This window comes from Lutjanus erythropterus, chromosome 23 (assembly GCF_056507025.1).
Source record: "Lutjanus erythropterus isolate fLutEry1 chromosome 23, fLutEry1.hap2, whole genome shotgun sequence".
Taxonomy (NCBI): Eukaryota; Metazoa; Chordata; class Actinopteri; order Lutjaniformes; family Lutjanidae; genus Lutjanus; species Lutjanus erythropterus.
Genome location: NC_139339.1, coordinates 18,611,801 through 18,639,512, shown reverse-complemented (window position 1 = coordinate 18,639,512; position 27,712 = coordinate 18,611,801). Strand labels below are relative to the sequence as shown.

General features: G+C 38.6%; 1 protein-coding gene across 1 annotated transcript in view; it reads right to left on the bottom strand.

The window, feature by feature from the left end:
• Positions 1 to 2,805: 2,805 nt before the first annotated feature.
• hdac8 (histone deacetylase 8) overlaps positions 2,806 to 27,712 on the bottom strand; it is a 39,501-nt gene continuing 14,594 nt past the window's right edge. The window contains exons 10-11 of the mRNA XM_084712642.1: positions 16,505 to 16,610; positions 2,806 to 3,616 (exon numbers count right to left, since the gene is read on the bottom strand). Of these exons, the coding sequence (XP_084568768.1) occupies positions 3,594 to 3,616; positions 16,505 to 16,610 (129 nt within the window). The 3' untranslated portion in view covers positions 2,806 to 3,593. The remainder of the gene's footprint in view (positions 3,617 to 16,504; positions 16,611 to 27,712) is intronic.

Below are 27,712 nucleotides of genomic sequence, written 5' to 3'. Positions count from 1 at the left end.
GAAATTAGCTATCAGATGTAACTAGCAAGTTAATGACTAATGTATAGCTAGCTAGTTAGCTAGTGCTTTGCTAATATTAGCGTAACTTAAAAATGATATGATTATATGTCACTTTTACAGGTCCCACTGCTACATCTTTTCACCCTCTTCAGTGTTTGTTTTCTTTTCCTAAAAAATGAGCCTAACACATAGCATATCCAAGTACAGGAAACAGGAAAGGAGAAATTCGACTCAGGTACTAAGTGAGCTCAACTGTTATTGGAGTACAAAGTGAAAGGAGGTGGGACTTAGGAAGGGTCAATTATGTAGGTTTTTTTTTGTTTGTTTGTTTTTTAAATTAAATGTCCACTTTCTGGAGCTTTCAGCCACATCTTGAAGAGGTAAGAAAGGTGGAGTTTGAGGCTGGGGAAATTGCCAGCATGCTGCTGAAAGCTGTATTATTTATATGGTCAAAAATGAACTTCAGCAATTACGTAATATGGTTCCAAACACTGGGACTGATTAAACCAATCTGTCTGATTATTAGAGCAATCCGAAAAATGGCTCCAATTCATTTTTCAAACATTTATGTTTTCCACTTGTGTCAAAGCCCCACATGTCTCAGCTGCACTGGAGGATCTAAAGAATCTGCTCTCTGTTCAGTTTGATGTGCAGCAATTAAAGCTGTGCAATGTGACTAATGTGCCACATCACAAACTCTACAGCTGGGGGGATCAAACCAGATTTTTCTGTTTTCCAAACTTCTACTGACCTGGAAATAATCAGATGCACTTTGCATCTGCTTTTAGAATTGTTTCGGCATTTTAACGACCCACACGAAGACTGCAACTGGGATTTTTAAAAATGTTTTCATCAGTGAACAACCACCTGCAAATAAGAATCGCTGTGTCTTTGTGATCTCAGAATGAGATGTTTATATCTGCACAGAGGGTGTGGGTCTTCTTCCCAGGAGGCCACCATGTTGCACCATGTTTCTACAGTGGCCCAGAATGGACAAACCAAACACTGACTCTAGATGTGGACTTTTTTTTGGTAGTTTTGTGGCCACTGTAGCTTAGACGCTCAGAAGAGGGGAGTGAAGCGAGTTGGTTGTAATCGCTGCAAGATGACACTAAATCCCACACACTGGTTCTTTACAGGCAACTAACCGAGGAGTTGATGCGTTTATTTTTTAACAGATGAACGGTTTATATTGCAGAATGTGTTCAGAAATTTTTTACATTTTCTGTGTTTACACTTTTTCCCAAAGATTCTTAAGGATTTCCATCGATGTTTTCAGTGTTAGATTGTGTAGTTGTGGATGTGGCACAATGAGGCAAACAACTTTCAGCGACCTTTAAACATTTCAAGACTTGCAAAAGATAAAGTAAAAAGTAGTGATTATTTTTGCAATTAACTGATTAGTTGTTTGGCCTATAAAATGTTTACAATACTCAATATGATGTCCTCAAACAATTCTTTTTGCACACAACCCAACGATATATACGTTAATGTGGAAAGTTTTACTTTTTTAACCTTACTTAAATTATTTAAATTACTAAAATGTATTATTTCTATTACTTAAAACCAATTAATGAATGACCAAAATGGCTGGTAAATAATTTAATTGTCTAATCATTGTAGCTCAAAAACAATAGCAGTGCACACACCTCCAAATCTTGAATAGAGCTGCAACATTTAGTCACTTAATTGATTAGTTGATCAAAAGACAACTAGATGACAACTATTCTGATAACTGATTAATTGTTTCTGTTAGTTCCAGACTGTTGCTTAGACAAAAGAAGTCATTTGAAGACGTCTCTCTGGGGCTTTGAGAATTTTTTCAACATTTTACCAACTACAGGATTAATCAGTTCATTGTGAAAATAACTGGCAGATTAATCGATAATGGAAATAATCATTAGTTGCAGCCTAGAGCTGCAATGATTAGTTAAATTATTCAATTACCTGCGCCCCTTTCCTGTCACATCTTCTGCTGTCCTATCTCAATAAAGGCAAAAAGCCCAAAAAATAATCTTGAAAAAAAAAAGAAAAAAAGAAATTCAATTACCCACTTGAAATTTGCAATTTAAAGACGTCACTTTGCAGCTGTGGAAAATTGCGATGAGCGTTTTCTACAGTTTTTTGACATTGTAAAGACTAAGCCAGGGGTTTTCAAAGTGTGAGACTGTGGGCCTCCTCTACAACAATGCAAATACTGTTTGACAAAACTTCAGACCACCAAATATACAAAAAAAAAGGTTTGTCCAAAGGCATTTGCTAGTTTCTGACTGGGAAAACTACAAAATTCCCCCAAACTACTGGATCTCTGAACTACCTCTTTACCAAATCACACACATTTAGATGATCCTGTGTGATCTCCTTTTGATAATCTATGTAATATTTTTTCACTTCTGGTCACTGAGCCTCCCCTGAAACTGTTTGAGCCCCTCTGGGAGGCCCACCTCCCACTTTGAAAACCTCTGTGCTAAACGATTAAGCGATTAATAGTGAAAATAACTGGCAGATTAATCAATAATGAAAACAATTGTTAGTTGCAGCCCTGATCTTGAGCAACGTGTTGGGTGCACAGTCGAGGCAAGGATCTTGTTAAAATATTTGTAAATGATACATTTCCAATCCTTCTATTAATAAAATCCTGCATCTGTCAGTCTTTTAGCAGCAGCCATGTTTGTTTATTGACCTGAATTGATTTTACTTTTCAAACCCGCTATTTTTATCTAAAACCTCCTAAATGTTCTTATAATCTTTGTTATTGTCTGTCTTTGAAAAAGAAAACAAAAACTTTTTAACTTTCTCTACATATTTTCCATTTAAAATTCCAAACTCTGTCCAGATGTTTAATTTGCAGATTTTGCCCAGGGGTCGAAACAATGTGGCTGAGCAAATGTGTAGTCGGCTGTTTTCCAAACTTTCCCAAATGTTTATTTGTAAACCTTCCAAGTTTCTCAAGACTTGGAGAAGTAATTTTTCATGTACTTTTCAGGACTTTCCGGACCTGTTCATAAACCCAGGGGGTTTTTACAAGCATAATGAGACGTTTGGGGAACCTTCACTTTTTGTCTGTTTTAGTGCTTATCTGTCCTCGGGGGGCTAAAATCACAGCAGCAGCGGGGTGAACGTGAAACCGGACACCTGACAAGTCTGTTATTTCGTTTAGTTTAAAATGTACACAAACGCATCCCTTGATACCAAAAACTCTGGGTGCACTGGCTGTAAAAAAAATCTGTATTACATACCCACACTGAACTCACCACAAACTCTTTCTCATTCACACAAGCACACATACCTTTTCCAAAAAAACAAAAGGATTAAAAACAGTGAACATTGTGCAGCGACCACATCACCGCTCCCCCTCCTCCTCCTCCCCTTATTAAACTGTTTTCCCCTGGAAACACTCAGCTAATGTTTTCCAAAACCCTCTCTTTTTCCTGCCTTCATCCCTCCCTCGCTCGCTCCATGCCTCGGGGCCGAAGGGGTCTGCTCCATATTGTCTTCATTAAAGCCGCTGAGAGTCGACCTGGTTTGGAAACATGGAGTGTGTGTGTGTGTGTGTGTACGTGTGAGGAGGAGGAGGAGAAGGCTGCTGACTCCTAAACCACATTCTTTAAATTCCCTGTAAACAAGAGAAAGAGACAGAAATGAGAGCGGTGAACACACACATGTAAGAAAAGAAATGTATTCACACACACACACAAAGGGAGGAGGAGGAGGAAGAGGAGGAGGAGGAGGAAAAGAGGGTCAGATTCATCACATTAAAGGGAGGGTTTGGATTATGTGAAAGTGGGTTGTATGAGGTACTTAATGAATGTGTTACCTACAGTATATTTCGGTCGACACGCCCCCAGTTTGGAGAAACAGAGGAGTACCAGCATGGAAGCTAAGCTATCTGTGGACAGGGTCAGCAACAAAATGTAAATATAAATTTTAAGGGTATGCTGTGTTTAGCCTATGCTGTTAACTAAATATCACTCTATCACTAAATCAGACACAGTAATTTTACCTAACAGAACGTGGAAGTTGCTGGTCTACCACTACCTCGACTGGTTAATCTGTTTGTGTTATTGTGCGACCACAGTCCTACTGACTTTGGTGTTCTGTAGTCAACCAAGGAAAATATTGGTCGACTGAAATCCTCCTTCTGTTCAAACAGTTGGTTGGTTTGAAATGTTGACTCCATATGAGTTAGTTTGCAGCCTGCGCTCCTCAGACGGGGCCTCAGTCAATCCCTTCTTCAAACCCACTTTTTTATTTTTTTTCTTCATTGCTTTTATTTTTGTTTCTCTTTTTATTTTATTGCTTTTATTGTTTTATTGATATTGTATTGATATCTCATCTTCAGTTGTTATATTGCTTTCTGACTCCCTGCCGTGCTTTGTTGGTCACAGCATTACATAAAAAATTGTAACACTGGGTTCCATCTACAAACATAGATTAACAGTAACCATTGTTATATAATATATTATATAATATAACCATACCACAGTTCATGTTACAGTACGAACTTCCACAAAAGGCAAAATAAAAAAAAAAAAAATCAGACTACTCTCATTATTTAGTTGGTTTCAAATAGGGTTTAACGTTAACAGTTTCTCTTCACTGTCCCCCAATATTACATTAGTCCAACATTTGGAATTTGGTGGGACAAGAGCACACCTACCAACCACCCAACCAACCAACTTACAAACTAAACCTGCAATGAGTAATTGAGAAATGGATTATTAATCGTTATTAATATTGAGTAGTGACTGTTTTGATAATTGAAAAATTCTGATTCCAGCTTATTAAATTTGAATATTTTCTGTTTTTTCAGTAAACTGATCAACATTTTTCACCATCTTCTGACATTTTATAGGCAAACAACTATTGATCGAGAAAATAATCGGCCGATTAATTGACTATGAAAACAAATGTCAGTTGCAGCCCTACTACCAACCTACAAACTAAGTGATGTCAGCTTTAAATGTCACACAATAACGCAAACGAACTTTCTGATCAAGGCAGAAACAGACCAGCAACTCCAGTCTAAAATGACTGATTTGCTTATGGAGTTTGGTTGGTTTGGAGAAACCAGTATTTGGCTTGTATAAGAAAGGTTTCCTCTGAAAAAAAAGCTGTCTGACGGCAAAGTAAAGCAGTGAAAATATTCTAAATATAGCAAACACTTAAAGTGACATTGATTTTTTTAGGAGGCTGTCCACAGTAGTACATTGCTTAGCTTCCTACCCAGGTACTCCTGCTGCTTCTCCAACCTGAGGGGTACATGCAGACCACCACCTACTGTACGTAATACACTGACTACGGATAAGTACCTCACACAACCCCACTTCATATAATCCAAACACCCCCTTTAAGTGGGATACAAAATGAGGATAAACATATCAGACACCAGGACAGACCAAAACAAACATGGACACACAAGCACAAAAACAACAAAATGCAAAATAACATCTGGCCGAGGTAAGCCGCGTTGCTCCCGAGGAAATACAAGCATGCAAAATGGGAATCGATATGGAAATAACAACGTTAAGCAGCACAGGGAGTTCATTTGCATGAGAGCACAGATTGGCCTCCATGTCTGACACACACACACACTTTAACACAATAGCTGCATTATAAAGTGTAGTCGGCAGTTTACTTTATATGTTACACTGGAAACAATGCTGCTTTGTTTGTCTATTGTTATGTTAAATTGCCTTATTGAGAAAAATAAACATGTTGTGCACACACACACACACACATACACACATACACACACACACACACACACACACACACACACACACACACACACACACACACACACACACACACACACACACACACGCTGGATGAGTAATTGCTCTGACAAATGTAGCTGTTGCACTGACGCAGTGAGGGAGGATGTCCTGTTTGTCGGTCATTGTTGGAGCTGTCACTGGAGTCCTGTCATGTTCTGTCTCCAGTGACAACAACAACAGCAGCTTTATCGCAGAACACCGTCGGAAAAACTACACTGTTTTTTAAATTTTCCACATGTCCGTCCTCTGGATGCTGATCGCCGTGTCTCGCTCTCTGTGGCGGCTCAGAATACAAACAGATTAAAATGTCAGCACCCAGAATGTTTACCGGTCGAGCCTGTTTGAGGCTAAACACAGGGTTTCACTCAGACTAAAAATTCACCAGGTCAACTTGTGCCACAACACAGTCATCCAGTCATAACGTGAACGGTGTAATTTTACAGCCTCCCCCACAAGAGCCAGGATGAGCTGCTGTGATCATTTTCCGTAGCGGTAAAAACCTTCCCCTCAGCATTAAGAAGCTTTGTGTTGTATTTTGGCATTTGATAAACCTCCAAACTCATGGATTACTCATTACTCTTGAGGTCCCCGACCTATTTTGTCCAACATACACCCACAGGCCTGTTGGGGCCTGAATATACTCCCAAATAGACACACACATGGAGACCTGTGGACACCACAGAAAGGAATTTTTTTTTACTCATAATCATCTTTTTTTGTCTTATGAGACAAAAAATGATAAATAAATTCTCATTCTGAGCTTTCTGATGTCTCATCTGTTTGTCCTAAACCCTGCCTCAGGAGAAAAAAGGAGCAAAACAAAAGCACACTGCTGAGCTCAGGTGTCTCAAGAGCAACAAGAATAAATTAAATTCTTGTTGCTCCATATGGTCGTCAAGGAGAAGCACTGAGACAAATTTAAGATCTCATTTAAGATGACTCAATTTTCTTTTGGATCTCAATTTTATCTCATAAGCTGATTATTTAAGACATATTTAAGATCAGTGGAATGAGACAATAAAAAATTGGGCTCAAATTAGTCTCAGGCTGAGACAAGACGAAGGCTATTTCTCAGGAGCCAAATTTAAGAAGTATGAGAAAACGGTCAAACTCTCGGTTTGGTCAACTGGAGCGTGAAAAAAATTCACATAGATATATATCGGCCAATGAAGGCTCTACCTGTAAGTCTTGGTATTTATCAATTTATTGATGCCTCCTTTCAGCAGTCTGCAACATTTGCAGTGTCTAAAACTAGCTATTTCACCTGTTTATCTTTTACTTTTGTATTAATTCATTAACTTTTTGTTGTGTTTTTGATAGTTTTAATGCACTCTTAATAGTAACTCTTGGTGTAGCATACTTTGTAATCCTATTTGTGTGTAGTTTTCCAAATAAATACAAATATGTGGATGTACTTAACAAAAAGATCCTTTCAAATTTTCAGAGTAGCTGAGCTGCTCAAACAATGTTGTCTGATCCAACATTGTGGTAACTGCAGAATTAGCCTCTTGTGTACTTCAACTTCTGAACTTCCTTAATCATATTCATCTCTCCCACACTGATACAGACCCTTGTCTTTTAAATCCATTGCCGTTTTAGTTAAAACATGGTCCAACACTGGACTTTCCACTACAATACGAGTGCAGTGAATCCTATGATTTTTGTCTTTTGTTGAGACTGCCCAAAGTGTCAACTCAGCACAACATTTTCTTATTTAGCCTGAGACTTTCCCTGCCACATCACAAATTCAGGCAGTGACTACTATAAACGACAAGGACAGTTATAACTACAAGTGAGTCATACTGGTTTCTCACTTTATACATGACTTTTAAAGACCACATGAGGCAACTCAGGACAGATAGTTGCTGACTGAGTTTCTGGGGAAATGGATGCAAACAACGCAAAAATTCTCAACAGTGACAAGGGGAAAACACTCCAAAAATCACAACGTGTGCCGGAAGCAGGAAACTGTATTAGAAAAGAGGAAGAGAAGTCACAAGTGGACCCCCAGCAACACTGACTGGAGGACAACTAACAGGATATTGGCTTAATAGAAAAAAAAAAAACAATTGATCACAAGCTTCATTTGGTATTTAGTATTAAATTCTTTCTCTGTCTCATCTCTGTCTTCCTGAAGCAATCTGAAGACATCACCGTGGGCTCTGAGACTCATAATGAGTGATTTAATTATTGTTTTATGTTTCAGAAGACAAAAAATCAATTCAATCTGAGATTAGCTCTAAACAGAGTTTAGCAAAACTGGGTTTAAAATAGGTAAATAAAGATTCAAAATTCTGTCGGTCTGTCGCACAAATAAAAACTAATCTTTGTGTAGTAAGTTTACTGACGTCAACCAAAATTAGATAGAGTTTAATCAAATAAATACATTTAAAGTGCTGTTGGGACCTGGTTTAAAGAGTATAAAAAATAAAAGAGGGAAAAAAATGGTTAAATGCTCCATATTATAACAATGTTATTGTTTGTTAGCTAGCTAAAAATTAACAAAATGTTTCACTGTTTGCTAGCTAGCTGAGAAGTTAAACATTATTTTGTAATAAGTTGACAAAATGCTAAAAAGTTAAAACATTACATTGTTAGCTAGCTCTCTTGAAATTTAAAACATTACATTCCTCGCTAGCCAGCTACAATGTTAAAGTGTTACACTGTTTGCAAGCTAGCTAAACAGTTTACAACGTGTTACATTGTTTGCTAGCTAGCACTAAAGTAAACAAAACATTACACTGTTTGCTAGTTAGCTCAAAGGTATTTTATTATTTTGTTCAATCCATCTCAAAAAGGCAGCCACTTTTAAAAGTTAAACCTTTAACTGTATTTAATCATGTTTAAAAGTTAATCCTTGGTGCTGCAAACCAGCCTAAAAGATATAACCTATTGAGTAGTTGCAGACTCTTCATTCCTCTTTTTGCCCCTCATCAGTTCTCTCCCTCTCTCCACCCCCTGCTTCTCTTTGCTTTCCAGATGTAGACGGTAAATTCTGGTAAAGTGACGAGCAGCCACGGGGGGCTCTGATATTTACTACCTAGAAACGTGAATCTATCACAGCATCTGTGGGTGGGTATTATACAGTGTGTGTATGTGCGTTTCTGAAGTGGTATTTTGTCACTGTGTCTCCTGTTTGAGTTTAATGTGTACATATCTCTGACCACGTGTGACATGACAAGCATCTTGTCAGCACAGGGGAGAATTAATGAGGAAGAGCAGCAGGTTGTAAAGATGCTTTAATAATTCCATGTTGGCACACATACTCTTATACACAGAAAAGATGCAGTCACACAGAAAGCATGGCCGCTTACACGCCAACGTCACACTGATGAAACTGAACACACACACACACAAGCAGCCCCTGGGGAAATCACGCTACCAGAGTCTTGTAAACAGAACTGTGAATACACAGTCAGACAGCTGCTGCTGCTGCCTCTGACAGCCACCTAATAAAAATCACATTTTAATTAATACACCCATTTAACAAGCCTTAATGAGAGAGAAACAAAAGGAAAGACTGAGTAATTCCCCAAATAGAAAACACTAGAGAACACACAAAAGAACATTTGGCTTTATATTTCTCTCTAAATTATTTTAATGCTTGTCACAGTGTTTATTGTTCCACAATCACTAAGAGAAAATCTTGGCGGTTTATATTGGGATAATAATAAAAGCCAACATAACTATGTGAGAGAAACACTGGGCTGCTGTTATTTTTGCAACATGAACTGACTTAGTAAAGGCTTTTAGATGAGTTTTTAGCCATGTTAACAATGTTGTTTCCACTTTGGTCCAGAATTAAACATCTTGAAAACTCATTATAAAAACTAGTAATAACACTGACAAAACTGACTTTCATCAAGTCAGCAGGTCAACGTTTACTCCTGCCCAACACACATTTCCACTGGATGAATACCTTCAAAACAAATGATAAATTTCCTGTCAGCCTCAAGAAACCTCTGATGTTAGCTTGTTAAAACTGCTGATACTACTGTACCATAACATACTAAAGGTTACGGAAAAGAGCAACATGCTAAAAGTAGCATCTTAACATAATGAGCATTATAACATGTTGACTTCAGCATTTAAACATGCAACTTGTACGTGCCAAACAAACACCCAAAGATTGTTAATATACATGAAAATATGTAAATTGTGGGTATGTTTGCATGCAACTTATAGCAAGTAAGCAGGCAAACTTTTGTTTTTATATAAGAGAAGGTAAAAGAGAATAAAGACATAAAAGAGACAGAGAAATTAAGAGTGCTAACGTTAGCATTCTGCTCAAAGCAAAGCTGAGCCTAAGTACAGCCAAGGCTGAAGCTAAATCTCATAAGCTGAATGCTAATGCTTGTATGCAAATTAGCATTCTGCTCAAAGTACAGTTGAGCCTGACAAAATAAAAGTCTTACAATTTAAGGTGAGGTCTGATAAGCTTAATGCTAAAGTTGGTATGCTAATGCACCAATGCACCAAAGCTAAACCTAACTACAGTGGTGGCTGGCAAAGTAAAAATTTTACAATGCAAAGCTAAATCTAACAAGCTTAATGCAAACATTCAAATGTTAATGTACCATTATTACCATTCAGCTGAGCCTAATTACAGCAACAGCTGAGCCTAAGTATAGTATAGCCGAGGCTGGCAAAGTAAAAGTCATAGATTACAATGTAAAACCAAGTCTGATAACCTTAATTCTAAAATTAGCATGTCATTTTATCAATGTTAGCATTCAGCTCAAAGAACAGCTGAGGAAGTACAGCTGAGGCTGACAAAGTAAATGTCTTGCCATGTAAAGCTACATCTGATAAGATTAAGGCTAATGTTAATGCCAGTTCAAAGCATTCAGCTATTTATTTAGGTATTTAGCATAGAGTGATAAAGGTTAAGGCTCTGTCTGAAAATACAGAAGAATGCTGATGAGGTAAAACTCAAGTCTTACAGCTACAGCTGAGCCTGACAAGCTTATTGCTAATGTTAGCATGCTTGTGTGCTACTATAATCATTCAGCTTAACACACACAGCTGAGTCTAAGGACATTAGCCACTGATGAGGTTGACAAAGTCCAGCTTAGTCTAAGTCAGCAGAGCTGAGCCTAACAAGTCTGTTGAGTTTGAGATGAACTTCCGTCCTTGTTTCCTTGTTTTTAAACAGTAAAATTCATTTAGCTATAAACAAAGCCTTTTCATTGGCACCACTTTCAAGACACACTGTACTTTTTTCTGCACTGCTACTAAGATCTAAGAGGAGCAAAGTCAATGCTCCATTTTTCATCTATTCAAAAATTGTATGCATGTCTTACATAATTTCCTGCTGGTACAAAATGGTGTTTTCTCACTCACTGCCTGCTGTGCTTGATTTATGTGTTTAGTGTTAGTTTAACATATGGGTTTGGGACATAACACATGCTTAACAAAAATGAAAAAAGAAAAGATCTTTGGGGATTACTACTTTAAGATTCAGAGCTTTACAGTCTGTTTGTGCCAGCAGACAGCAGATGTGGGTGTGCACACACACACACACACACACACACACACACACACACACACCAAAACATACATACAACCTCACACTGCCTAGTTTCTCAGGGAAACCAATGTTTATAAGCAGCACAGCACTTCCAAACCAGAGGAACACTTATCCACCCCGATGATGTCATGTGGATATGTTAGCCTAGAGGTGTGTGTGTGTCTGTTCTAGCCAATCCTTACTCTGTGTTCGTGTGTGTGCATTAGTTAAGTTAGCAGACATGTAGGCCTTTCTTTAATCAGACACAGAGACAAACAGACACGCACATTTACTCCAGTATTTAAAATTATAATACGGTCACTTCTCCTTGAGGTTTTTGGTGTCTGCTTGTTGTGTGGTAAGGCGCTTTGTGACAGAACTCATTTTGTTAAAAAGTAGTTTCTGGCATGATGGAGAGCAGAAGTTGGTAGAGGAGAGAGAGATGTATAAAAGAAAAGAGAGAAAGAATGAGAGAGGACATAAAACAGATATGACGGGTTGAAACCAGGTCCAAAACCTCAATGGAAGAAGGAGAAAAAAGGGGTGGATGCAGGGAATAAGAGGGTGAAATGAAGAGAACATCAAATAGTCAGAGAGTCATTATTTTTTTATGAAGTTTCTGATTATAATGACATACAGGTAGGAATGAGTCAATCTGACGCTTCACTGTCAGATACTGGTCAAAATCACTGGATTGGATATCAGAGGAGAAAAAGTAGAATTGGATATGATAAATTAGCCTAAACTATCATTTAAATGATGAACCAAACTTCGAGCGACCTGCCCTAAAGACAGATGTGTAACAAGTCACACAGATGAGCCTGTGTCATATGAGCAGTAGCTTAACGTGAGTGGGATCCGTCAGCAGCGACTTGTCAGCTAGCTCAAACGTCAAACAAGCATTACACTGTTTGCAAGCTAGCGAAAAAATTTAAAACATTACATTGTTAGCTCGCTAAAAAGTTACAAAACGTTACACTGTTTGCTACCTGGATAAATAAGTAAAACATTATATTGTTTGCCAGCTAGCTAACAAAACATTAGAGATGGCTCAAAAGCTCCAAGGTTTGAATGGTGGTGACTAATCAAATACGATGCTAAAAGCTCTGTGTGAAAACCAAAAGGAAGCAGCAGTATTGCTTACATACACCAATAACTGCAGCCACACAAATGTGATATTAACCAGGGAAACAAAGGTGATGTTACTAAATTGGTCTCGCACATATTGGTAAATTGCACACACATTTTTGCTAATATGTAATTTATTTTAAGTAGTTATTTGAATAGAGAATAATTGCAGTTTCGGCTCCAAATCACTACTGTATTGTACTGCTACCCTGGACAAATAGAACGCACCTCATTTTATTGGATTTTGTTTTACATCGTGCTGAGCAAAAACTGAAACAGTGATTTTTCCCACTTAAGTGCAGGGCCTTTGCCACCAAGGAAATCCAAGGAAAACCCTGTTAATAATTAAGTTGTTTATGAAAGGGAAAAAGCTGATACCGGATAAGTATCATTATTGGCAGAAGGTTGTAGTATCACGATTTGTATCGGAAAAGAAAAAGTGGTATTGAGCCATCTCTACTTTGATCTTTTTTATTTCATCACACTGACTTCCACAGAAGAGCCACACGAGATCATCTTTGTCAAACGGCACGAACAAGCTCTCCTGGAAGCTGTATCGAGATAACATTTTATTAAAATATATTTTGAGAAAAAAAGGCTATAAAATCAAATACATCCCGGCAATAACTAAAAAATTCAGTAAATTTACACACTTAAAACTTGAAAGCCAAATCAACTTTGACAGAGCAAACGCAGGAAAGAGAACAAGGAATCTGATTGGAGAGACAGATGGGACGCAGCGGCCAAACACACATTTTACCAGTTTCTCTCCATCGTTGGCTTGTCTGCATTTCATTTCTCTTCCCTTTTATTCTCTCTGTCCATCCGTTCATCCACTCATTCCCTCTGTCGCCCCTAATAAAAGCCGTATGACTGGAAACCAGCGATACTTTCAACCCCCCCGGTTGTGATGATTTAATGCGAGCCAACAGACCAACTGAATTTCGGCAAATAAACTCCTGTTCTCCTGATTTGATGTGACCTGCAGTTTTTCAGAACGGAGAACTTAATGCTGTTTGGATAAAACGCTGCTGCGTCCAACAGGGGTTTTTTGTCATTTGCTACAGTAAGATGACCTGTTCTGTTTAAATGGATGAAGTTTTAGCTGCTAATTGAGACCATGTCCACTCTAAAGCCGACCAAACTTGAGACACTTATTTTTCCCTTCGTTTTGAGTTTCCACTCACACTGAGCTGAAGGTTTCCACAGAAAAAAAAAGGTTTTCAAGCAACAGTCCAAACTGAACCGGATGAAAATGCACATTTGATTATCAGCCTTTCATCAACGCCAAAAATCTACCTTTATATCACCTCCAACTGTCACTTTGATGGCTTACTTGTTTCAGTGTGGCTTATTACACAATGCAGGTGCTGTTCTGCAAACACAGTGAATTAATAATGATAATAATAATGATTCTGATACCAATTCTTCTTATTGATTTCAGTTCTAAATAACTCTCAGTTCCCATTCTTTCAGTGTCCTGTACTGCACTGTTGTGTGACTCACAGATAAACGTTTCAAGCTGAAATAAAGAGCTAACCCACTGTTAGCTAGATATGTGACAACGGTGGTGGTTTTAACTGAACACAATATTAGGGGGTCGGGCGTCTGAAAAATGGTGGATAAACACATTATTTCATATAAATTCGGTGCCCCATTATGTTGTTATTTAAAAGCCTTTTTATAAACAGCAAAATCCGTAAATGTTGGGTTTTCATCAGCGATAACATGAAACACTAAAATACAGTAAATACATGAGTACAAACAACAACACAGGAGAGAAGCTCAACTTCAAAACCATAGAAATGATGATGATGATGAAGACGAGATTAGAAGTAGAAGCTACAAAAGAACTGAGAGCTGAATATCCAGTCACAGACACAGAGAGATGTCTTTCTCTCCGCTCTCCTGAACAGACATGAGTCGACCATCATGACACTAGTTTGTTTGAGGGGGAGACGGGAGGGTGGTCACGGGTCAGCTGTGGTCAGCGAGACGTCACCACAGTCCGCTTAGAGGCAGGTAGGGCTCACTCCAGAGACGGGCGATCTCGGGTGGAAATGCAAATCAGCGCAGCGTGGTTTGACTCAGATCCGCCAAAACTAACAATGGAAAAGCACCATTAGGCTACTTTACTGTAATGATAGAAAGTGTCCCGTCCTTGTGACGCATTTTCTAGAAAAACATTAGCTAAATTGAGCTGATTGTTACAAGACTCACAGTTGGTAGGTTAACTGATAATAATGCTTGACTCATCATTTGATAAGACAAATGCCTTAGGATGCTGGAAAACATGCAGCTCGCATGTCTATATGCACAGGCAGATAGCTAGATCATTATACAGTATTTTGGAATTGATTCTTATTTGGAATCAGTTCTCAACGACAAATCCATTTTTGAAGTCCATGCATGCATGCGTGCATGTGTAAGAGTTTTTTCCTCATCTTCTTTGTGTGATGGTACTGTCAGAGATTTTAGTGTGGCTGAATTGTGCCACATGGTCGTGCCTCCCTCTGTTTTAATACAACAGACTTGGAACAAGTGTGTTCTACTGCTAATGTATGAAAGTCATGCCGAGATGTGGCACTGTAGGGTTATTTAAGTATTGTTCAACCCCAAAAGTTGTGGGATGCTAAGTTTCCAGCGAGGAAATAAAATAAATAAAATATCTGCAGTTTGCATGATAATAATAATCTACTTTTTAAGCGACACATCACTAAAGCGTATAGCCCTGATCCAACAGAGTGAGAGGTGTCTTTTCCAGCTGTTGTGATGAGAGTGATGCAGACTCTGAGTCGTAGCAGTGAGACAGAGACAGACGCTCATGTGGGCTGACAGCTGCGTTATATTCTCAACATAATGAAACTACTGATTAAGTCAGTCTGACCACATTTGATGTGTCGCAGAACACATATTCAACCAGATTCAGTATGGCCAGAGAGCTTGTGATGTGATGGGACAGTCTGACGCTCGTATGCAGTTATGTGATGGTCAGGTGTCCACTGACTTTTGACTATAACGTAGCTAACAGGAGACCTAAAATTGTCTTAAATTCAGGATAAAAGGTGCTGCATTGTTTGATGATTTTAACACAAAGCTAGTTTTGACTTTTGTGGTTTGACTGCTCAATGCTCAATGCTCAATCTTTCACTCTTCCCAGCTAGTTCCTAGCATAAAATGAAATAGAGATCTGACATTTTTCAACATAGAACATGGTGACGTGACCAAATTATAGACATATTTCCTTCCTCTCAGCCTCTTATCATAAGCTGCAGTGTTTTAACACCTTTCATTCAATCAGTCATGGATACAGAATGAATAACTGCTGGGTCGAATATAACATTTCACTGACGGAACGGAAAGGAAGGAGGATTTCCTGTTGGTCTGTGGTTAACACTTCAACACACCGGACCTTCTGCATTTATGAAGTCAGACGCTCAGAAACTAACCGGCCATATAAGCATAATGTTCGGAAAATGAACTCCAACTTGTAGACGTGCTCCTCGCTTGTTCCTGACCTCACCTCCTTGCAACAACTCTCCCGCCGCTCAACTTTTCGCCTACGTTTCACCCCTCGCTGGAGGATCTCTCCTGGGTGCTGTGGGCTGTCATCGCAGAGACCAAAGGCCCGGCTTCAGGCTTAACCACACGGCTACACACACTCACAGATTAACATACAAACGTTTGTATAAAAGGGACGTATAGAAAGTGAAAGATGCGAAAAAAAAGAGAGAAAATACCACATGTATCAAGTCCCAGGCTCTGATTAAGGGGGGTTGTGGGTAAAAAGAGCGAGATCAGCGGTATATTCTCACACACACAAAAGGATGTTAAGAGCCACAGGGGGGAAAAAAAGAGAAAAGAAGAACAAGTCATACTTTCATCCCACACAGTGATGTATAGAAACAAGAGCAGACACATGAAACCACACATAAAAAGAGCCACGCAGAGACAAAAAGGCTTTAGGTGAACAAGGGTTCATGAAAACACACACACACACACACACACCTGTTTACCCTCCACACCCACACAAACAGACGCACCTGTGCATCCACACAAGCACAAACACACACACACACACACACACCTTTGATGGTGCTGATGACCTGGTCCAGGTGTTTGGTGTCGTTGCGGTCTGGCCGACAGCTCGGGCTTATCTCCAGCGAGTAGTCAGGTCCATACTCTGTGAAAAACTAACACACATCACAACAACCATTATGACTGGATTTATGGGTTTTAAAATGAGCATTTCTGCTCTCTTTTTCTTATTCACGGTCATACTCTTCATCCCTCACATCTGCACACAGTCGCTGCAGCACGGCGCCAAAGTACACTTTCTCCTCTTTGTCTCTTCTTTAAAGAATGCAGCTGCTTTCCTGGAAAATTTCGGGCTCCTTTTTGGACTTTGAAGAGCTGGATTGTGAAACTGACTGGTGATGAATATTTACACAGGCTTTCAGGGATCATTTGAAAAAAAATTGAAAAAAATTCAAAACAGTGGAAAACATCAAAGACTCCAAATATTGAGCTCCACACGGCTGCTCAACCAACTATCTATCTTCTTCTTCTCTCTTTCCATCCCTTCTTATATTATGGACTAGATAAATCAGAAGTAGAAGTGGTATTAGTGAAAGTGTTAGTTAGTAGGGCTCGACAATATGGACAAAAAAAAAATACCAAGATCAAACAATTGATTATTACATTAATCACTGACTATTTTGATAATCAATTAATTGGTTTGAGTGATTTTTTTAAGGAAAAAAAGAAGATTTCAGCCTCTTAAATGTGAATATTTTCTGGTTTCTTTACTCCTCTCTGACAGTAAACTCAATAACTTTGGTTTTGTGCAAACACACATTCGGATGTTTGACTTAAGTTATATCCAACTTTGTTCAAGTAACGTAATTCAGTTTTTAAGATACGTCAAAATTGTATTTGTCTAAACAAGTAGGGCTGCAACTAACGATTACTTGCATTATCAACTAATCTGATGATTATTTTCTTAATTAATCGATCAGTTGTTTGGTCCATAAAATGTCAGAAAATGGTGAAAAATGTTGATCAATGTTTCCAAAAGCCCAAGGTGACATCCTAAAATGTCTTGTTTTGTCCGCAACCCAAAGAAATTCAACTGACTCTCACAGATGACTAAAGAAACAAAATGATTAATCAATTACCAAAAGAATTAGCAATTAATTTAACTGTCAATTGATAATCATTAATTGATTAATTGTTGAAGCTCTGGAAAAGTCACAGGATCACATTTTCATAGCGATTCATCCTGACAGGAACATGTTTATGCCAAATGTTGGGCAATCCATCCAACGGTTGTGGAGATATTTCACTAAAAACCACAAATATGGATCTCATGGTGATGCGAGATGAAAAGTTAGGGGTTCTCCAAAGTCAGTGGGAATCATCCTACGGGCACTGTGGACATCTTACAAAATTTTGCAGCAGCCTGTCCAACATTTCAGTCTGGAACAAACTGGAGGACTATCCAACAGACGGACCATCAGAGCTCTCAGATGGACACATGTTCCTTATTTTCTGATCTCAGTGTGTTGTCTAGGAGTTGCATTAACACAAACAATGTATGAGACAGTCTCGTCTGGTTCATGTACAGAAAGAAAATTTAATGCAGAACACAGAAGAGGAACCACAAATCAGTCAAACTTCCACTGGACAGCCTGGGCCTCACCAACATGAACAAAAAGAAAAAAAAAAACAGACCTGAGATGATTTCAGCACATACCAAAGGCTCCTGGCATTTCATGCAGAGTCGGACCAATTCCATGAAACAAAACCAGCCAACGTAGAAAAAAAGAAGAAGAAAAAAACAGGTGGAAATCCAGAGAGTGGGTTCAACCAAAGTTAAGACCAGAGCACGTCAGTTAAGAAAAACATATTTCCAGGGAATTTGTCGGGCCGTGACTCAGTGCCATGAGAGCAAAACAAACTCAGAGGCCAGGTCTGACCACAAGTGCGTCAGTCCACTCGCAGCGCCTGTTATGAAAGCCTTGGACTCTGAGGACTCAGCAGAACAAACCGAACGAGCCTAAAACAAAAGAACCATATTCCTTCAGATGTACTTCTGCAACTAACACATAATACTGTAGAACTTACTGTAACAGCCTCTCTAAAATTATGTGCTTGGTATTTGCGTGTTTCAAAAGTTGATTACGAAAGTTCATGCTTGACCTTGAAAACAGTAATTGGACAAAATATTCTCAACTCAAGTTCCACTAGCTTTTTACTCAGCTTTCAACTGCATCTCACAGTCATCCTCAGTAGATGGAGTTTGCCCATTTTTTCCTGTGCAACCATCCACTCTAAGTATGGTGTCGGTTATGTGACAACAACTAAGCTATCTCTATGGTAACTGAGCAACAAGTGAATACTTGAGCTGCTGTTCCACCGCAGGAACTTTCCTCAAGGACTAGGAACCTTTGGAGGAACTGGAGATATTATTTTACCCACAAAAAAGTCCCCGGTTGGGGGCGTAGTACCTTCCCAAAAGTACAGGAACTTTGGAGGTGGGGCTTGCGTGGTTGATTACTCATAGTATTTTCATTTCAGCCACGTGCCAGTGTGTTTCTTGTTCACTGTGCTTCAACACATCAACATGGAGTTGAAGAAAGCATACATGATGTGTAAAAACAGACTAATTTGTCTACTCTTTGCAGGTCTTTACAGCATGGTGGAAAATAGGCTGTGAAAAGGCTATTAGTCCTGCAGCACTGTGCAGAATAAATTGCTCATGTCTAACAGAAATTTAACAGGAGCAAACATCCTGTTGCGCTATATGTTGTTAGGATTGTGAAGGTTGTACTGCAGTATATCAAAACTGATTCCACTTGATTTAGGAGGAGTCCAATGTGATTTTAAGGTTACTTGTATTGTGTCAACAACAGTCCAAAGTCAATGGGGTTAAATTTTTAATTGTATACAGTGACAAGAAAAAAGCTCCACATCGTAAGAGTCATAATCAACTAATTGTTTCACCACTTCTCTGACTCGAAGTGAAGTCAGCAAACAGTCCACGAGCAGTCTCCAAAATGGCTGTTCTTTTAAACTGGCAAAGAGATTCTGCAAACATCCCATAATGATTTCTACGATAATGCCATGGCCGTTTTAAAGACGAGGATATCTTGTTTTGGATTGAACCTCTTTAGTGGATTAGATGGATGTCATTAGAGAAGACTTCAGACAGCCTGGGCAGATGTACACACACACACACACACACACACACACACACACACACAGCTGAGCCAACATGCAGTAGGAGTATACTTTTGTGTACTTGAAAGACAAAGACTACTCTGTCTTTGTTTAATAGCCCTGTCTGTCTCTGCGTGTGAGTCAGAGAGAGGGAATGCAGGCTAGTTTCTAGATCAAGGTAACAGAGTGTGTATTTGTGCAGGGCAGGGAAAGTTTCTTTAAAAATATGTTCCAATACCATTTATAATTATCTGTGTAATCAGTGATATCTTCAAGTATCACAATATTAAAATATTGTAACTTGATTACTTTGGAGGACCTTGGTACCAAATATATTTAAATTCTTTAGCCTAATAAAAAGCTTTATGTTTGTTGTAGGTTTATACATTGTTAAGATATTCTTTCTTTTGTTATGCACAAATTCATGTTTAGACTAATAAAGGTAATTATGGACATTTGAATGTACTTTGTTAAGTAACTATTCACACAAAACACTAACACTTCAAGTAAACTGACATTAGTAGTGGTATTGATAGGTTAGCTAGCTGTAATTGGATTTCTACATAGCTAACCTTAGTTGATCTGACAGGTGGTCTGTGTAGCTAACATTAGCAGAGGGTCTGGTTAGCTAAAGTTAGTAATTGGTCTGTGTAGATAATGATAATGGTTGGTCTGCGTAACTCACATTAGCGGCTGTTCTGTGTAACTAACATCAGCGATTGCTCTCTGTAGCTAACATTAGCAGTTGGTCCATGTAGCTAATGTTAGTAGTTTGACTGTGTAGCCAACATTAATATGTATTTTTAAATTGTAATCCTGCTAAATAATCCCCATTTTTACTAAATGTAATTGTAATCTGATTACATATTTTTTGTGTAACTGTAATGGAATACAGTTACCTTTTTTGTATCCTAATTACATAATCTTGTTACAAATAATCCATTACCATCCCATGCCTTAATGTGTCTTGATGTGAATATTCATGGATATTTGCTTGTGTGAGTACATGAATACAAAGGTGAGGCCTCGTCTTTATACATATATATGTATGTACATATATATGCGTGTCTGTGTGTGTGTTTCTGTTTCCAATTATCTCCGATGAGTCTCTGTGTCTTACCTCCGGTCTCAACAGAGCTCAACATGAGAGTGGTTACTAAACACACACGCACGCACACCCACAATGTATTCCCATGAACCCAGTGCTCTGTCTCCTGCTGTCCGGCAACACACACAAACACACAGGAATCGTACACACAGTCTCATGCTGTCTGCTTGTTTGGCTTGGACGAGCACGGCGAGATGAGAGCGAGAGGAAGCGAGGAAGAGAAACACTCATTTTCATATAATATTTCTATCATATTTAGAATATTTTTGCAGAATGAGTAAAAAATGCTATGAATCGAGTGTGTGAGATGGAGAGAGAGATAAATGATACAACAGAGGCTTTGCTGCGGTGACGCAGCGAATCTACGTCACCTGGACAAGGTCAAGAGACAGAAAATACCCGCTGACTGGCTCCAGTGTCTCTGGCAGAGACACACAGGGAGATAAATAGTGGAAGGTCTCTGCTTATTTACCACAGTCCTTAACATGGACCCTCTGCCCATCACTCACTGCTCATGCGAGCTTGTTTGTATGAGAAACGCAGACCTTGATACAGAGGACGCTCTCAGTGTGTGTCTCAATGTCTTTATCCTCTTTAAAAAAAGCAGGAAAAACAGTGTTGTGTAAATATTCGTCTACACCTTTAGCTTGATGTTCATCTAAATGTGACACTGAAAACAAAATGTCATCATCAGGACAAAAAAATCAACTGTATTTCTTTCCGTTCAATTATTCTTAACAGCTGCACAGACAGTAATTCACATTCCCATTTTAGAGACTGTACCTGGAATTATTCTGCTGAAAACAATGCACATCACATTTCTGTCACTCTTTCTGAGCTTTTTTTCAGCAGCGTCATTTCTATACTTTATATAAAAGTAGTTAACTGTGAAATTAAGCTGTTCCTGCTAATCAAGCTGGTGCTGCAAGAAAATAATACATAAAATAAGGTGTTAGGCCAAAATGAAGTCATCAAGTTGTAAACAGGGCTGAACGATTTTGGAAAAAAAATATCGAACTGCAATTATTTTGACTGATATTGCAGTTATGATTGCGATATTGGAGGGAATGCATTGTTAAATGCATTATTAAAATGATTAAGCTGATTTTTGCTGGGATCTATACTAAAGAAAAATGTTTTCTTAAGTTAGTAGAATACGATACGTAGAACAAGACATCTCTGAGCACAACTGTATTAACTTTAAAATGGTATTTTGACACATATTTTGCCTTTAACAAATACTGCGCCTCTCACGATTTGAAAACTGCTGTAGACGATATTGCGATTTTAATAAAATTTCAATGAATTGTTCAGCCCTAGTTGCGCCCAATAAATAAACTACTGTATATAATTGCAAATCTACTTTCCTTTAGCGTGTTAATTGGAATTCCCATTATGTCTTAGCATCGAGCTAAGAGACTGAGCGCTATTTATTTATGTGGGCTAAGTTTATGCAGTGCAAAAAGACCTAAGTTTGTTAAACTGAAAAATATTCTGCCTCCATTACAGATATTTATTAAGTGTTTGATAACCACATTCGAGGGATCATCGCAAAAAATGTGCGTTTATGTATATTCCATATTCTGTATATTATATTCTGTATAAGGAATATCAGGGAATGTATCAATATAAGAATTTTGGCCCCAGAAATCCATACTAGTCAAGTATATGTGCATTCGTTACTTTGTGTGTGTGTCTGTGTGTGTGTTTGTCTAAGCTTATGTGTGAGTTGAAAAACAGAACATGTACGTGGAAAAAGTTGTGTGCGCATGTACATGAGCCCATCTGTGGACAGCAGTGTGTGTGTGTGTGTGTGTGTGTGTCCCTCTCTCTTTCTGTGTGTGTGTGTGTGAGTGTTTGTTTTCACAGCGATCAGCAGGATCTCCAGCTATGAAGGATGCCGAGCTGCACAGCGGAGGGGAAAACGTCTCGGGAAAACAAATGGACTCTGTCTGCTATCAAGCTGCTATCTAATAAATGTTTTCAACAAGGGAAAGAAAAACGGCTCGATGCCCAAATCAGAGTCACATACTGCACGTACACCTCCCTCTCTGTCTGCGTCTGGACGCTCTCCCACCCTCTGTACCTTTTCATCAATCCATCTCTTTCAGATTCATCTGTCAGTTCTCCTTTTAAGGCATGGTGCCCTACAATACTATGTCTGAAACATTTGGAAAGCCGAAGGCAAACCTGACATATTAGATTCAAGCCCAAATGCAGGTGTTCTGCACAGTGATGAGTAAATAAAGTTTTCTTGTGTCTCTAACCCATTATTAGTGTTGCTTTGTCACTTAGTTTTCTGTTGTGTCATTTTTCTTTCAGAGCAGAAAAATAGATGATGCTGCTCATGCAAAGAAGATGTTGTCTGTAATCATTTTAGTCTGCTTAATCTAAAACAGCATTTTGCTCTCGTCAACAGTTGCTTCACATGTTACAACAATTAAAAACAATTTTCTCTTTTCAAAATACACCACCTTTTTTTCCCAAAGAGTGGGTGTCTTTGTGATTAATACTAACAAAATGTTTGAATAATAGTCTAAGTTTGTAAGAATAATAAAAGTTGTATATAAGGCTATTTTTTAGGGTTTTATTTATTTAACTCTGCCATGACAGCAATGTGCAATACGTTCAAACTTCACAACATACATGCTGCTCTCAGGATTAATAGGCAAAACCAGAAGCACTTATCTTAATCAATTTAATTATATTCCCACACTGTTTTTTTAATGCACAAATTAAAAAATAATGCATAAAAACCCACCTGTGTGACTCATATGGCTCAGTTAAAACTGTTAATGAAAAAAAAATGAAAACAAATAGAGAAAATTAATTGGAAATCACTCCAAAGTTCAAGTATTATAAATACAGGACGAGTAAGTTTATAAAAACAGCTTGCCTGATAGGAAAATAAAAATGAAGATAACAAAATGACTGATGATCTAATCTCCTAGGGGTGAGCCTGACCATGAACTTGAAACACAAAAATTAAAAAGACATCTGCAGCACTGACATGAGTCCCTAAAGGAAACGAGACCGGAAACCAACTCTTTCAGCTGATCGCTGATACATGCCAACATTCACCAACCACTTTCCCTCGGATGATTCAGTCAAATAATCTTCAGCCACAAATAATTTGATTAACAAAGATCGATGAGAGACGCCTGGAGGTGGAATAACGAGCTTTTTCACTGCACATTTTTCGGTGTCATTCTGTAAACATACAAACTCCCCCCCGGAACGTGCACACATTCTGCTCCGGTGACGTTTCCGCTGATTGAGCCTGTGACTCTGGGAGCCGACACATGCCTGACGGCAGCGAGGGGCAGGACAGGAAGTGGCTGCAGACAGGAAAAAGAGGAAGTAGGAAGTAAAGAGGCGGGACGCTTCCCCGCTGCCAATCTGGGACCAGAGACGTCCTCCCTTCCTGTGTGGCTCTGAGACAGACACACAGTTGTATTTACTTGTGTTTCTCTCACTAGATACATCGGCGTTAAAGTCAGCCACTGGGCGAACGCCTGAACATTTTGACTGTGTTTTCCACCAGCTCTTTTTATCTGTCATCATGACTACCTGTAGGCGACGGGACAGCCTGGTTCCAAACTTTCGCGATCTCTGCTGACAGATTTATTTCACAATTCAAAATTTTTTTAGTAAAAAAACTTTGGGAAAAAACGTGAAAGGAATATTCTTTGCAAGCCTGGGAATCAGACAGATCTGCAAACTTATTTACTCTGACAGATGTGTCCGCATCCTGATAGGTCAAAACCATTTCTCTGATATGGGGCGGGTTTGATACAATGACTGTAGAGAAGAAGGTCATTGGGGCATTTTCTTAAACAACCAAAATGGCCTTTCGAGAAAAAGAACCAACTGCCCTTAAAGCTTTTGTCAGGCTATGAAATCAAGCAGGAGAACCAACTCATTAAGTAGCAGTTTGGGTGGTAGTTATGCATATTTTGACAGCCAAAGAGCCTCTGCCAGGGCTTCCTGTGTTCTGTTGTTGCTGTTTGCAGGTTTTGTAAGGGTTTCATGATTCTCCAAAGCCACGATTTGATTCGACTTTCGATTTTAAGGTCATGATTTGATAGGATTTACAGATATTCTTTAGCACTAAGGCCTGTGCCATTGCTCAGCCCTCAGGATAGGCTGTGTCATCTTTTAAGTGTCTTTGTTTTATTTTCCTTCGCATATGTGTCAGACGAGGGCAGGTAGGTGGGGGGTGGAGAGAAAAAATAAATACCAGGAGAACTGCTTTGGTTTGCAATTGGTATATTGTTTTAATTCTGTTTGGTCCAACTTCAGCGCACTTTCCTTGCTTCAACAGCATCAGTTTATGGATGAATAGAGGAAAGGTTCTCATTAATGAGTTATATATTTTCCAAGAAACACATTCTTTGCTCCCTTATGCAAGACAATGACACATAATTTCATATAAGTATGTTTTAGATCTACTGCTCTTTGTCATTAAAATTTAGCATCTAGGAAATTAAGCCCTTTGCTCTGTTGACATCACTTTAAGTTGCCTGGGATTAGTGTTTGAGGTTAACAGCATTTCATCAGATGTCTAAAACTCCAGGTGTCAGTTTATTTTTGAGAGTATTTTTGGGACATACAGAATTAGCTTCATGGGCATACAGTGGAGACAGGAAAGAGAAGAGCGACAGAAAGAGGGGAAGGTACACCATGTGACAAAGGATATGAGCTGGATTCACACCAGCATCATTGTGAGCACATGGTATGTGTGTTGGCCCTCCGGGGCAGCAGGGCTGCCGCAGGAAGTTTGAATCTGTGGTTTGTTTTTATCAGAGGAGCACGGCTGGGAGAAACTCAGCTGCTGGGAAATGACTGAGAGCAGAATCAGCATAGATGAGGTGGAAGCATGTTCAATTATTGAAGAAAATCAGAGGGGCTGTTTACACAACATTCCTGTCTATCATCTATAGGTATTTAAATAGAAAAAAAATAGATCCCATGAAAACTGCACACACGTGAAGCTTTAAATTAAGATTCTTCACATGAAATTGAACTTTGAAACTCTGAGTTTGAGTTTTGACCCTTTGAGGTTGCTGTGGCTGGTCAGTGTGGAGAGTCGATGTCTGAGTAATAGATTGAATTTGTAGTGTGAAATCAGTAAATATTCATTTCCATAAAGCAAAGGAACTACATGGTTGACAGTATGAGCACACGTGTTGTTTTATGTCGTGCATGTGAAGTAAAATGGATCAGTTTGTCCTAAGGCCAATTTGGGAACTTTTAGCATGTAAGATCTTAGTTTTAGTATTGTTAGCTTGCAAACTGTCCCACCAGTACTGACAGTATTGTTAAAAAAATGTTTATTTCAGCATTTATATTTTCAAATGTTTAAATGTGTATTCACTAATAAAGTTAATTTATTAGTTCAATTGCTCTTGCACACTTTAATTAATTTCCATTCTTATTTTCATTTTATATACTTCTAATTATTTATCTTTTAATTTCCTCGATGTCTCTGTACTTTTTTCTGTCCTTGTGCTGCTGAATTTCTCCTCTTGGGATCAATAACAGTGTATCATATCAAATGCCATTTGGTGGACAAATTTACAGTTATATTGTCATGATTTGGTGGATTTATTTAAATAAAATCTAATCTAAATCTAAATTTGTTATCCCCGACAAAGAAACACATTTTCATATGTTGGCATAAGATACATAAATGGGCCACTTGAGTGATTAAATGCTGTGTGTTAACTGCCTTGCAAAGCTCAAGCCTCAAAGCTTGTACTGTGGAATAATGTGTCACACATGAAAATATGTTATTAAAATTAATCTAATGTGTTTAGAATCACCGGATCATTGGAGTGTATAATGCCACTGCATGTGTCAGCCAAAGAAATATTTGACTTTCAGAGGATATTTTAAATAAACCTCACAACAAATAAGGGATAACACCTTTCTCTTTTTACCAGCTGCTATAACACTGTATCTAAAGGTCAAAGGCAGAGCATCAAATGTTACAAATAACCTTTTTTTTTTACTTCTTGCTCCAAGAAGTAAAAAAAAAGGGAGTAGATTATAAAAGACAATCCCCGTGCCAGTCTAATCAGTACAAGTAACTAACCTTTGACCTCTGTGGTTATTCTTAGCGAGCCCCACGTTGTTGGCCTCCGATTCACACGCAGATTGACTCCACCGCTATCACACAATGGAGGTCAATCAGGATCAGCTAAACGCTAACAGACAATACAAGTCAGCGGGGAGGGTTGATGACTTTTGATCTGGTGGCTTGATTCCTGGTTCAAACTACAAAAGGCACTTTCACTTGTGTTTTTATAAGATATTGGAGTATAATAAGTGTGACCGAAGCAGGGCCATTGTGTGGTTTATCTGCAGTGTAATATTTTGTCTGGTAATCAGTGAATATTACAGCACTATTGTTGATGTGACTGGCAGGGTCTGACTAATGTTTGTGTTTTTTAGACTACTATTTTTAATCATCCAGTCCAGGGTTTTGACGTGCCCAAAACTGGACACCCACCCTCTTGGATACTGAGGGAAAAAAAAGAGATAATGTTGATTTAATTAAAAATAAACACTTTCAAGTAAATATTTAAAAGAAAATCAAACCAAGACAAATTGTTTAGATTGACTTAAGCGAGATTTGAGCAGATAAAATAAACTAAAACTGTTTGTAGTGGCTGTTGCTGGATGTTCAAAACAAGACGGAGCATCATTTGTTATTTCAGAATCACTGATCTTTGTCACTTAAAGGGATAGTTCAGATTATTTCAAGTGGAATGGCATAGTCGGTGTATCAGTAGATGGCAGTTGGTACGCACCCAGTCTGGAGAAGCAGCAGGTGGGAGGGTGAAGGAAGCTAAGCTACTGTGGACAGGATCAGCAGCAAAGTTTTATCTTGCCGTCAAACAGCCTTTTCAGACGGGAAGTATATGTCAAATACAAGCCTGACACCAAAAAAGGTTTGATGCT